At 38.2% G+C, this 14,716-nt stretch overlaps 1 protein-coding gene across 1 annotated transcript in view; it reads right to left on the bottom strand.

Moving 5' to 3' along the window:
• LOC124776293 (aladin-like) overlaps nucleotides 1–8,650 on the bottom strand; it is a 73,786-nt gene extending 65,136 nt beyond the window's left edge. Inside the window, exons 1-2 of the mRNA XM_047251209.1 lie at nucleotides 8,352–8,650; nucleotides 5,226–5,353 (exon numbers count right to left, since the gene is read on the bottom strand). Coding sequence (XP_047107165.1) covers nucleotides 5,226–5,353; nucleotides 8,352–8,474 — 251 coding nt within the window. The 5' untranslated portion in view covers nucleotides 8,475–8,650. The remainder of the gene's footprint in view (nucleotides 1–5,225; nucleotides 5,354–8,351) is intronic.
• Between the last annotated feature and the right edge of the window lie 6,066 nt (nucleotides 8,651–14,716).

Genomic DNA, 14,716 nt, shown 5'->3' with positions numbered 1-14,716 from the left:
TAATTACATGTCTCCTGCTGAATCACAATCCCTTCCACGGTACAGTGGGAAGGATGCTGTTTGGGTCCCCTTCTTCAGTGTTATATGTAAGACGAATGTTCCATCATTACAAAGTCACAGTGCACGGTTATATAAACTCGACAATAAGTGGCATGAAAGATTGTATCTCTTACATCTGAGTGAACCTACTCTGTTTTTGGTTCAATATCTCAAGGAATACAATGTTATACGGCAAGGTGGAAGAGATTTAAAAATACAATTTCCTTCTTCATATTTGAATTTGTTTATGAGACTGTTCCTTAGAGAATTTTTACGCCTATGCGCATCAGTATGTACGTATAAAAAATTATTTGTATGTCTCATTATTGCCTTGCCCCTTTTTGTTTATTTCACTGAAGTTGTCTTTTTAATTTACAGTAACAGAGTAAAGATATGTCAGCACATTTGTTCATCCAAACTATCTCACGTAATGCTTCACACTGAAAAGACACTGAAGAGTGAAATGGAACATATACAATGTGTACAACTTTGCTTCTGCTGCTTGCTGATAGGTGGTGACAATGGTAGTAGCAGTCAAAAGAAACACATCCAAGACCTCAGGCAATTAGCTTGGACTTCGGTCAACATATCCTCATCCAAACATTAAGTCAATTTGTGCCTGCATCATAAAGTTGTTCTTGATTGAAAATGTCGGTTTACAAGCCTAATTCTCGACATTTACGGGATGTGTTACTGTTTCGTTTCAATATGAAAGAAACAGCAGCCGTGTCCAATCGAATGTTCTCAAGCACATACAGTACGGACACCATTAGTGAAAGAATGTGTTGTGAGTGGTTTCAACGCTTCAAGAACAGTGATTTTAATACCGTAGACCGGCATAGTGGTGGAAGAGAGAATGTTTTCAAAGATACATAATTGGAGACATTGCTGAATGAAGACTTAGTGTCAAACTCAAGAATTGGCAAGATTAATGGGAGTGACACAGCACGCCATTTCAAAATGTCTCAAGGTTATGGGCATGATTCAGAAAGAAGGAACTTGGGTCCCGTGTGAGCTGAAACCAAGAGACGTTGAACGGCATTTGTCTGTTTGTGAACAGTTGCTTCATAGGCAATAAGGGAAGGGATTTCTGCATCACACTGTGACTGGGGACGAAAAAAGGGTTCATTACGATAACCCTAAACGCAAAACATCATGTGTATATCCCGGCCATGCTTCCACGTCGATGGCCAAACCGAATTTTTAAGGCTCCAAGATCATGCTCTGCATTTGATGGGACCAGCTCAGCATCATGCACTATGAGGTTTTAAAACCAAGTGAAACAATCACAGGTGGTGGTTATCAAACACAATTAATGCGTCTGAGCAGAGCATTAAAAGACAAACGGCCGCAATACAGCAAGAGGCACGATAAAGTGATTTTGCAGCATGACAGTGCTCGACCCCACATTGCAAAAGAGGTCAAACTTGGAAACATTAAAATGGGAAGTCCTAACCCATCCGCCATATTCTCCAGACATTGCTCCCTCTGAGTATCAACTGTTTAGATCAATGGCACATGGCCTGGCTGACAAACACTTCCGATCTCATGAAGAAGTCATGAATTGGATCGATTCGTAGATCGCTTCAAAAGATGAACAATTTTTTCGACGTGGGATTCGTACACTGCCTGGAAGATGGGAGAAAGTAGTGTCTAGCGATGGAAAATACTTTGAATGATACATGTGTAACCAATTTGTTTCATTAAAGCCTCAAATGTTGAAGCAAAAACAGCAGAAGTAAAGTTGTACACCTTGTACATTAAGAAAACTGATTGGTAACTGCTTTCAGCTGTCACCTGTTTACAGTCCTGACTTTCAAGTCAACCACAATATTTTAAATACAGCTTTTCAAGGAATACACGTGGTTTTTATTTAACAGTTCCCTGTAGTGTTGAATGTGGGTGGTACACCTAAGTGGCATTTTCATTTTATTCTTTGCCAATAAATAAAGTGACTTAGGATATTCTTTTTTGTATCTAAGATCGATACCAGATATGTAAACATTTTAGCAAAAAATCGAGATGAGATTCAGTTGTCTACATAACCCCCCACAGGACTTCGGAGTTTGTCAAATTTGACATTTCTTCCAATGGAGTTATCTTTATGTGAAAGTAAGAACCATTAATTGTAATGCTGAACACATTTTATTATTATTTACACTTAATGTTGTTGTTGTTGCGGTCTTCAGTCCTGAGACTTGTTTGGTGCAGCTCTCCTTGCTACCCTATCCTGTGCAAGCTTCATCATCTCCCAGTACTTACTGCAACCTACATCCTTCTGAATCTGCTCAGTGTATCCATCTCTTGGTCTCCCTTTACGATTTTTACCCCACGATGCCCTCTAATGCTAAATTTGTAATCCCTTGATGCCTCAGACCATGTCCTACTAACCGGTCCCTTCTATTTGTCAAGTTGTGCCACAAACTCCTCTTCTCCCCAATTCTAGTCAATACTTCATCATTAATTATGTGATCTACCCATCTAATCTTCAGCATTCCTCTGTAGCACCACATTTCGAATGCTTCTATTCTCTTCTTGTCCAAACTATTTGTCGTCCATGTTTCACTTCCATACATGGCTACACTCCATACAAATACTTTCAGAAACGATTTCCTGACACTTAAATCTATACTCAATGTTAACAAATTTCTCTTCTTCAGAAACGCTTTCCTTGCCATTGCCAGTCTACCTTTTATATTCTCTCTACTTGGACCATCATCACTTCTTTTGCTCCCCAAGTAGCAAAACTCATTTACTACTTTAAGCGTCTCATTTCCTAATCTAATTCCCGCAGCATCACCCAATTTAATTCTACTACGTTCCATTATTCTCGTTTTGACTTTGTTGATGTTCATCTTATATCCTCCTTTCAAGACAGTGTCTATTCCGTTCAGCTGCTCTTCCAGGTCCTCTGCTGTCTCTGACAGAATTACAATGTCATCGGGCGTACCTCAAAGTTTTTATTCCTCCTCCATGGATTTTAATTCCTACTCCGAATTTTTCGTTTGGTTTCCTTTACTGCTTGTTCAATATACAGATCTTATAACATAGGGGATAGGCTACAACCCTGTCTCACTCCCTTCCCAACCAATGCTTCCCTTTCATTCCCCTCAACTCTTATAACTGCTATCTGGTTTCTGTACAAATTGTAAATAGCCTTTTGCTCCCTGTATTTTACCCCTGCCACCTTTAGAATTTGAAAGAGAGTATTCCAGTCAACATTGTCAAAAGCTTTCTCTAAGTCTACAAATGCTAGAAACGTAGGTTTGCCTTTCCTTAATCTTTCTTCTAAGATAAGCTGTAAGGTCAGTATTGCCTCACGTGTTCCAATATTTCTACGGAATCCAAATTGATCTTCCCCGAGGTCGGCTTCTACCAGTTTTTCCATTCGTCTGTAAAGAATTTGTGTTAGTATTTTGCAGCTGTGACTTAGTTATTAAACTGATAGTTCGGTAATTTTCACATCTGTCAACACCTGCATTCTTTGGGATTGGAATTATTATATTCTTCTCGAAGTCTGAGGGTATTTCGCCTGTCTCTTACATCTTGCTCGCCAGATGGTAGAGTTTTGTCAGGACTGGCTCTCCCAAGGCCGTCAGTAGTTCTAATGGAATGTTGTTTACTCCTGGGGCCTTGTTTCGACTCAGGTCTTTCAGTGCTCTGTCAAACTCTTCACGTAGTATCGTATCTCCCATTTCATCTTCATCTACAACCTCTTCCATTTCCATAATATTGTCCTCAAGTACATCGCCCTTGTATAGACCCTCTATATACTCCTTCCACCTTTCTGCTTTCCCTTCTTTGCTTAGAACTGGGTTTCCATCTGAGCTCTTGATATTCATGCAAGTGGTTCTCATTTCTCGAAAGGTCTCTTTAATTTTCCTGTAGGCAATGTCTATATAATACTAACACTTAATACTAGTACTAAAATGTTACTGTGCACTGTGTGTACTATTTTCCTGTACGAAGTTATGTTTTTTTAAGAGAATCACTAATTTAAAGCAAAGTATATCTATATGATGTATCCTACTTTTTATGCACTACTTCAACTTAGAGGCTTACGTACTAGATGCATTAAAAATTAAGGTCTGTATGTTAACTCATTACTAAGTAGTAGATCTCTGAAAATAGGGAAATTGGTGCCCGACTAATACCGAGTACATGCCCTTGAGTCTTTAACCCCCAATTTATTAAAAATGGTTTGAGTTAGAACTGATAGTTTTATTATTAAGACATATACGTATTCATTTACCAAAGATCACTAAATTCTGAAATGGTCACCTTATCATGCACTGTGATAATGGAATGACCCTGCATCCCCATCTATCGATTATGCACTGCTTTCCTTTTTATCCACATACTGCCTATACTGATCTGTGACTGAAGCTGGGCAGAACTGTTGTATGCATTCCCTCATCAAGCCTTGTTAGATCTATTGCAGCCTCCATTGGTACATGAAGAAGAGGCAGCCACACATTTTAAGGTGGCCATCCCTATCTGGGTGCGCACATTTGGATTTACTCCTCGCTGTACACATGGATTCATCACAGTTCATGAAGGACTCCAACTGGTCCTGGTGACCAACAACAACAGATGTGCAGTTGGGCACCAACATCACATCCCGTGCCGTGAGAACCTGGCATTCCTGGTTCTCCAACCTTCATCCATCCCCCCTATGGATAAGGATCTGGATTATACACAGGATGCCCACACCCCCAGTCTCAACTGATATCAGACCCCAACTTCTTCCAGAACCAGCACCAAGCCGTCAGTCTGAGCCACTGCAACATCTTGCCTCTCTGGGTCCAGACCCAGGAGCAGCTCCTCTATCACTGGCACCATCCAATGCCACACCCTCTTCCCCACAGTCTCCCTCCCCCATTCCTTTACTCTACATCACTGTGCACTGCACGAGCTCACCTGGTGGGGTGTCTATGCCATATTCCTAGCCTGTGCACCTGCTGCCCCTCCTTCGGAGCCATCAGCCACCCTCCCTTCAACCCTCTATCCTTCTGTCTGCCTTGTTTCTCCCCTTGCCAACCCCACCTGATACTATCTCTCACCCTAGCCAAGTTGCACTTCCTAGTTAGCTGTCACAATGAAGCAAGTGTGTGTGTGTGTGTGTGTGTGTGTGTGTGTGTGTGTGTGTGTGTGTGTGTGAAAAATTTCAATGTAGAAATACATACCACACATTTAATATTTTCTTCACTAAACCTTCGCGAACAGGCAGAAAGACAGCATTTACATCTTCATGAGAAGTTACAGAAGGGCGGAGCAAGTCCCTGTTCACTACTATTGTTGGATATGATGCAACCTATAAAGAAATACATTTTAAAATGAGCAAAGAATTGTTAATATTATGGCACAACATACAGAAGAAATTAGACAAGTTTAAGTCCATACTGGTGAAATATCAGTTTGTGGTGTATCTTTTCAATTTCACTCATCACTAGCTGTACACAAAGCACAGTACTGACACATACAAAAATATGACACTGTCCTTGCACAGGAGTAAATCAAACTGTCTCTGCATAACAGTGGCAAGGGACGTGAAAATTTCTATACTTTAACAATATCACCTTGTAGCACATAAAATGAAACATTTGATACATAAACTCTGAAGAACTGTAATTCACTGTAAAGGAACTTTCAATGTATAAAATGGGTACCATTCAATGTGTCTGTCAATGAGATACCACCATTATTTTCATTTTTGTGTAAGTTTGTCTTTTTAGACCCAAGGAAATTATCAAAGACAATTTTGACTTTCAGACAACTGCCATAAATTTCCCCACCAAAGCTAGTCCAACGGATACTAAAATAGGCAGTTATTTGGCAAAATACAAGGGGGTGCCAAAACAAAGAGAATAACATTGCAGTGGGCAGAACTTTTGTAGTTCACATTTCTAGCGCTAGGTCCATTTAGCACAACTTATTGCCAGTTCAGTGCTACCTGTGTTGTTGGCCTGGCTTGTTCTGTTCATCAGCAGTGATTGATTTTGCTAGCACTGTTTTGTTTTCTATGATGGCAACTTTAGGTGAACAATGCGCAGCTGTGGAATTTTATGTTCTAGTTTGTAAAAATTACGCTAAAACTGTTTTAATGTCGTAAAAGCTTACCAAGAAAACAGTATGGGAAAACCTCAAGTGTATGTGTGGTTTGTTCGATTTAAAAATGGCAACATGTCAACTGATGACAGACCTCATTCTGGATGTCCACCATGAGTTGTAAGAAGCTGGACCATGACAGACGAGAAGACAGATCTGAAACTTTCAGATGCCATGACCAACAGAATACAGGAAAAAACAGTAAACATGCCTGTAGTTTGCAAAAAAAAAAGTTTAATTTAATAAAGAACAATATAATTGATACTGGAGCAACTACTGTAACTACAAGAACTGTGGATAACTGAAGAAATAATCCAACACAAAAATGCTTAAGAAGAGTAAGAAAATCATTGATAGCAGTCACTTTTTATCAGTTATAAGAAGTTGAAGCTTGAACCAGCAAAATAATTGAATTATGAATGCAGTCTAAAATATTAGAAAAAGGATAGAGTGCTACTCATTGTAAAAATGACACACTGAGTTGCAGACAGGCACAATGAAAACACTGTTGCACATTTAGCTCTCAGCAAAAGCCTTCTTGAAAGCGCGCACAGTATCAGTAACAGTGCGTAGGCCTATAGTGAAACTATACTGTACATCTGTGTTAATATTCTTGTGCTCAGTCATTTATTATGCCGATTCACATGGCAATACAGCACAGAGCACTAGATTAAGAGGGGCACTGAAGAAAGCAACCAAACTGTATATATTGCAAAAGAAACTATGAGGACAAGACACAACATGGCACAAAGGGCTCATTATACGAACATAATCTTTTACTAGACTTAATATCATGGCCCTGTCACCATTAGGCCTATTTATCATGCAACATGAGATGTATACGAAGGTGAACTATCATAGCTACAAACACTGTGAAAGAAAAATGGAACAAAATAGAATTTTGTATTTAGAAGAAAAATTAAACTACAGGTTGCCATTACAATTTTTTTCATTAAATTACTGTTTGTCACCGTAACACACAAAAATTTTATATGAGAATAAAAAGTTATTCAAAGCATTAGCGAATCATTTCCCTTTCCCACCAGAATATCATGACAAAGATTCCATGAACAGCCACATTTCTTGCAACCATGACAGGAAATGTATATAGCTGATAGTAAGGGAAAAGAGAACATGGAAATAGCTACTGTCAAATTAAATTTATAGGCCTAGTCTGAACAATTTTGCTGCTATTGTGTGATCGCAACAAAGCAAATACATACTGTAGTGTGTTGAACTGGAACATAATCTGAATGATTAATAGAATATAGGCACACAACAAAAACAGTTTAAGGAAGACCAGTTGCTTTTACTATTTTTTATTAGTCTTCACAATGAAAACAAGTAAAAAATTAATAACGTTTGTGGCAGAATTCTCACCAAATCTGCTTCACATTTCTTGTTCCTTTATCTGTCCATGACATAACTACTACATTTGCATTATATAAAATTTTGTACCAAAATTTATCGACTTGTACAATTCAAATTAACTACAACGCAATGTGTTGTCACGGGAGATCACCTCTCCAGTTTACCAAAGCTTAATTTTGTGGCGCTATTTACTTTCAACTCATATACGGTGTAATGTCGTGATCTGGAAATCCATGTCATGTCATTTCAAGCATGAATCATCTTGTAGGTAATGACAGTCACACATGGAAGTCCAGGGTTTAATATCACTGAGAAACAAACAACACAGATTTGAGAATTAACCACGGCAAAAGTTCCATTACCACGATTTCAATCCTTTTATTAACGTAATTCCCACAACGTTCTAAGGACTATCAATACATTCACATGATAAGACGTTTCTTTCAAATTTGCATGGACGTGAATTACCAGTGTTTCTCTGTTACCAGTGTAAATTTTCTTCTAAACCATATGATGACAGTTTTTCATACATGAATTACGAATGCCAAAGTTGTGAATCGTCGAAGCCGTACTTTTCTTGATATACATGTCGCATACACAACGCCGAATTTTTATATGTCCTTATCAGTACAGAGCTCAGTTAAACTACGGGTTTATATTCGGTTAACACTAGTGCAACATATTATTTCAGCCTCCAAAACTCGTTATGATTAAGCACGGCAGCCACTTACTTCACAATATAAATTTTTGGGTAACAGAAAAAAAACTGTTTCACTGCAATGCATTTACAGCAGGACAAGTGTAATATTTGCAAATTTACGTTTTCAACTTACGGTGTTGCTAAATATCGAAAAATTAGCATTTTCAATTGTCATTGTTTGTAATTTTCCATCGACCTCACAAACTGTCACATGGCCAACAGGTGCAGGATTCGGAAAATTTTTCATAGATACCATGACGCAAGTTTGTTTTGCTTGAAAACGGTTTCAGGCGGTGTTAATTCGTTCACGCGACTGTAATCAGTTCAGCCCCAATCAGGAACAACTGATATCTAACATTTGGTTAAACACGAGAACTAGTACCCGCTTAAAACTTCAAATTATCAAAGAACATACACAACTTCGGCTGCATCACGAACTTTATATGTACTCTATGACTTTTGACTTTGTACATAGATCACAGACATACACAAATGTATGTCTTTGTGCATTATGTACCTTTGGAGTGAAATGCTAATTGTCTCCTATTAGGAGAATGAAGGACAAAATACGATGTTTTATGCAATACCTGTATACTGCTAGCATCATTTACTTTTTTTTAGCAGTTTCCTTAATGTAAAGCCAATAAAGGGTATCGCTTGGACCTTTGCTAATAAAATGCATTATTATAGTTTTCGGAAGTAGTTGACGCTGATCATTCGAATACAGTGTGTCATAGCTATAGCTAGCCACGGCGACATGGCAGTCATTAACCACTTGACAATGTCTGACGAGAACTCTGTCGAAAGCTCTTGGGAAGCGATTGGGACCGATTGGAAGAGCGAGAAGATTTTCCAAAAAATAAAATTAATGTAAAGTTATGTGCACTTATAACGAACTACCGAAAACCCTTAGAAAGTTGAAAACAGCAACAAAACATAGTGCAGTAATCTAGTGAGTAATCTAGTAAGTAACAGAAAAAAACAAAAAAGCTGGCAAGTAACACAATTTTCAAACAAGAAAGTGACAAACAGAAATCTATCTGTTAATTAATTAATAACAATAAGTACAGGACGCATTATTGTGGCCAAGATAGATATGAAGACCACGCCTACCACAGTAGTCCAAACTATATGCCAACTAGCTCTGCAGATGACGAAGAGATTGATAAAATGTATGATGGGATTAAAGAAATCATTCAGATAGTGAAGGGAGACAAAAATTTAAGAGTCATGAGTGACTGGAACTATATAGTAGGATAAGGAAGGGAAGGAAATGTTGGAGGTGAATATCGAATGGGAGTAAGGAATGAAAAAGGGAGTCGCCTGGTAGAATTTTGCACAGAGCCTAACTTAATCATAGCTAACAATTGGTTCAAGAACCATAAAAGAAAGTTGTTTACATGGAAGAAGGCTTGAGATATTGGAAGGTCTCAGATAGATTATATAATAGTAAGACAGAAATTTAGGAACCAGGTTTTAAATTGTAAGACATTTCCAGGGGCAGATGTGAACTCTGACCATAACCTATTGATTATGAAATGTAGATTAAAATTGAAGAAACGGCAAAAAGGTGGGAATTTCAGGAGATGGGACCTAGATAAACTGAAAGAACCAGAGGTTGTAAAGAGCTTTACTGAGAGTATTAGGGAACGATAGCCAAGAATGGGGGAAAGAAATACAGTAGGAGAATAATGGGCAGCTTTGAAAGACAAAATAGTGAAGGTAGCAGAGGAGCAAGTAGGTAAAGAGACGAGGGTTAACAGAAATCCTTGGTCAACACAAGAGACATTGAATTTAATTGATGAAAGGAGAAAATATAAAAATGCAGTAAATGAAGCAGGCAAAAAGGAATACAAACGTCCCAAAAATGAGATTGATAGGAAGTGCAAAATGGCTAAGCAAGGATGTAGAGGTGCATATCACTAGGGGTGAGATAGATACTGCCTACAGGAAATTAAAGAGAGAAAAGAGAACCACATGCATGAATATCAAGAGCTCAGATGGAAACCCAGTTCAAAGCAAAGAAGGGAAAGCAGAAAGGTGGAAGGAGTATATAGAGGGTCTATACAAGTGCAATGTACTTGAGGACAATATTATGGAAATGGAAGAGGTTGTAGATGAAGATGAAATCGGAGATACAATACTGCGTGAAGAGTTTGACAGAGCACTGAAAGATCTGAGTCGAAACAAGGGCTCAGGAGTAAACAACATTCCATTAGAACTACTGACGGCCTTGGGAGAGTCAGTCCTGACAAAACTCTACCATCTGGTGAGCAAGATGTATGAGACAGGCGAAATACCCTCAGACTTTAAGAAGAATATAATAATTCCAATCTCAAAGAAAGCAGGTGGTGACAGATGTGAACATTACCGAACTATCAGTTTAATAAGCCACAGCTGCAAAATACTAACACGAATTCTTTACAGACAAATGGAAAAACTGGTAGAAGTCGACCTCGGGGAAGATTAGTTTGGATTCCGTAGAAATATTGGAACACGTGAGGTAATACTGACCTTACAACTTATCTTAGAAGAAAGATTAAGGAAAGGCAAATCTACGTTTCTAGCATTTGTAGACTTAGAGAAAGCTTTTGACAATGTTGACTGGAATACTCTCTTTCAAATTCTAAAGGTGGCAGGGGTAAAATACAGGGAGCAAAGAGCTATTTACAATTTGTACAGAAATCAGATAGCAGTTATAAGAGTTGAGGGGAATGAAAGGGAAGCATTGGTTGGGAAGGGAGTGAGACAGGGTTGTAGCCTATCCCCGATGTTATAAAATATATTGAACAAGCAGTAAAGGAAACCAAACGAAAAATTCGGAGTAGGAATTAAAATCCATGGAGAAGGAATAAAAACTTTGAGGTACGCCCGATGACACTGTAATTCTGTCAGAGACAGCAGAGGACCTGGAAGAGCAGCTGAACGGAATAGACACTGTCTTGAAAGGAGGATATAAGATGAACATCAACAAAGTCAAAACGAGAATAATGGAACGTAGTAGAATTAAATTGGGTGATGCTGCGGGAATTAGATTAGGAAATGAGACACTTAAAGTAGTAAATGAGTTTTGCTACTTGGGGAGCAAAAGAAGTGATGATGGTCCAAGTAGAGAGAATATAAAATGTAGGCTGGCAATGGCAAGGAAAGCGTTTCTGAAGAGTATAGATTTATGTCAGGAAGTCGTTTCTGAAAATATTTGTATGGAGTGTAGCCATGTATGGAAGTGAAACATGGACGATAAGTAGTTTAGACAAGAAGAGAATAGAAGCTTTCGAAATGTGGTGCTACAGAAGAATGCTGAAGATTAGATGGACAGATCACATAACTAATGAGGAGGTATTGAGTAGAACTGGAGAGAAGAGAAATTTGTGGCACAACCTGACTAGAAGATGAGATCGGTTGGTAGGGCATATTCTGACGCATCAGGGGGTCACCAATTTAGTATTGGAGGGCTCCGTGGACGGTAAAAATCGTAAAGGGAGACCAAGAGATGAATACACTAAACAGATTCCGAACGAGGTAGGTTGCAGTAGGTACTGGGAGATGAAGAACCTTGCATAGGATACAGTAGCAAGGAGAGCTGCATCAAACCAGTCTCTGGACTGATGACCGCAACATCAACAAGCACAGAATTAAGGTGGGATATTATAATTTCATCATAAAAACTGAAAGAAAAACAGATGGAAATTCCACACTTTTCTGCCGTATATAATCATAGCTATTATAAAACTGGAGCGCAAAACTGTATTTAAAATAAATACAATCCAAGTAATGAAGTACAAGTCATCAAAAATGAAAATATCATGTTTCTGTATGCAGTGACTATGAAAGAAGCAAAAATAGTATATAGAAAAAGGGGGTACCGCCATAATCTGAATAAAAGAAGAAATAGACCCATAGGACACAGTCTACTACAAATGATATGATAAATCGACTATAAAAGTGACACATTTGCTTCAAAATAAATCAACAGGATTTTTACAAATTTTTAACATTATATGATTCACTCACACATATAATACATCGAGATCGCAATACTTCATCTCCAAAATCGCACATCCTCATCATCCTTCTACATACGAGAGAGTATGACTGCGTCAGTCTAAAACAAAAAACTGTACAACAAATTGAATGAGTAAATGTCTTCGTTTGTCTGCGCCTTACTGCGCATTCATAATTGACATCTTTGCCAACTCTCTGGTTACTCATGTTTCAATTTTTGTTTTTTAATAAATCTTAATTTTACGGCATCCTAGGGGCCTTTCATCATGTACTTATTCGATTGCCCCCACACTGCATGTTGACATGTTATGGAGAAGTACAGTGTTTTTTTACTTATATTTGCCAATAGGGGTCAATGCCCTTTACTGTCAGGAATTTTTTTAGTGGAATGGGCGTGTCAGCATATCCTATGTATGTTAAAGCTCTAGAAGAAATTAAAATATGTGAGTTCATTACATATTTAAATTTGGCACACTAACAATAATGTCCAGTTTGCTTCATTCTTGCTGTCGGGTTTCGCACTCGCACACTGGATGATTTGGCAGAAAGAAGTAGTTGCCAATGGTCATCATGCTATATGCTACTGTTGCATTTGTGTGCACTCGTTTTCTTGGTGTTCACGTCAGACTTTCACATGTGTGCCACGTATCGAAGAATTGCTGTGGCGTTTGTCTTCATTCTGGGTGCAGTGAGCGTGTGCGTATTTTTCAAAATCCGACGTTGTGGCGGAAGATCTCCACTCTTACAGCCTGGGCATCATTACTACTCGTCGTACTATCATTTTCAGCGGAGAGAACCCTGACCAACAGCATCTGTCGATGAGGTGAGTACCTGCTCAAACAACTATCGTTGACTTGTCCATATATCAAACGTTGTGAGCCACGATATTCATAAGTTATTTCGTTGCACGTGCATGTTCCTGTCACCACACTTGACCGTGCACTCGCTGAAAGACACATATAGGCATCCAAAACACTGTATAAGTTGCTTGTCTTTGAAGAAAGCACACACTCACTGCACTTTCTTCATATAGAGTTTGGTTTCCAGTGAAAATTCATACAAGTATTGAATTGCACAATATAAATAACATGATAGCTTATACCTATTGCTGACATTCCATCCATTGGTTATATTATGAACTTAAATTTCCTAAATTTTAAAACGCTATGAAATTTTCATTAACTGGGTTCTGTCACTACAGTTTGTTTATTAGCTTCAACTTATCTTTGTTCACATCCAATATACAAATTAATTACATATCACATTTTATGACACAATACAAGAATATGATACTTTTTGCTCCACTTTATAGACAGGCTTTTATCACTTACGGGAGCTCATTTGTTTCTTAGGTAGAGGAGGGAGAAAAACGTTCGAAATAGGACTAAAAAATTGCACATTGCTAACCTAACTACACTTGGCACCACCTCCTTTGTTTGGAAGGGAAGAAAGGAAATACTCATCTACTGATTCAAGGATTTATAAGGAAATGTTACTCCTACAAACCTGGACTAGTTTCAAGGAACTTTTGCCTCATTGAAATAAAGTTTACTGACTAATCATTGACGAAGTGTCAGGTGCTGTTTACTTCAGTTCACAAGTAGCTTAGTGTGAAATTTGATGTTTTAACCATCATATTCTGTCCTTGCACGATGCACTGGCCGCTGAAAGAAAAAACTTAAAACTGATTGCATTTCGTTGCTCGGTAGCCACTGATACATTTGGTCATTGCATACGTCTGGAGACATTTTCATTCTTTGTGTAAATTCGTAGGCATTCGTTTATTCTGTTACCCATTATGATCGTTTACTCTGTAAAGAAAATTATCTGACATCTCTCACAGTATTTTGTCGTTAGTCCTTAGCTTACATATCTCGTATTCTTGAACACATATCAACAGGTTCCTTAGTTCTTAGACAGTAGATTTAATTGCACAGTATTTTTACTTTGTATTTAGGTTAAGTACACATTGCATTCCTATTTTGGTTGCATCTTCAGTCAGTCTGTCGCGTATGCACACAGGTCAGTGTCTCCTCTCCTGATTCTGATGTCAGCACATATTCTTGAGCGAGGACAGCTGAGCCATAATCTAATTTTGTTTATACTTTCGCTTCGAAGGAAGCAATGTGTTTCTTCTCATTGCTGATTTTATGCCTATGTTTACAAAGCAAAAGAATCACTTATGGCTATACACATTACTTTATCTTAACACACACTCCAGTAGAAAAATTACACTTAGAATTATGTACACTATGTACAACCATCTTGCAATAAAAAAAATGTTACCATGCTTCCTCATACTGTAAAGGCTTTTATATCTTCGTTAGGGTAGAGACCCTTGTCTCTTCCTGTTTTCTCCTAAACTAACCTGTATGTCCCAGGATATGATATTTTGAAAATTACATATGCTCCTGAATAGAGTAATTGCCACTTCTTATTCAGTTTGCCAAATTTTCTCAATTTAGGGTGAGTCTGTAAGAGGACACGCTGCCC

The sequence above is a fragment of the Schistocerca piceifrons genome, chromosome 2 (genome assembly GCF_021461385.2).
Source record: "Schistocerca piceifrons isolate TAMUIC-IGC-003096 chromosome 2, iqSchPice1.1, whole genome shotgun sequence".
Taxonomy (NCBI): domain Eukaryota; kingdom Metazoa; phylum Arthropoda; class Insecta; order Orthoptera; family Acrididae; genus Schistocerca; species Schistocerca piceifrons.
The sequence above is the reverse complement of the archived record's forward strand: the minus strand, read 5'-3'. Positions and strand labels throughout refer to the sequence as shown.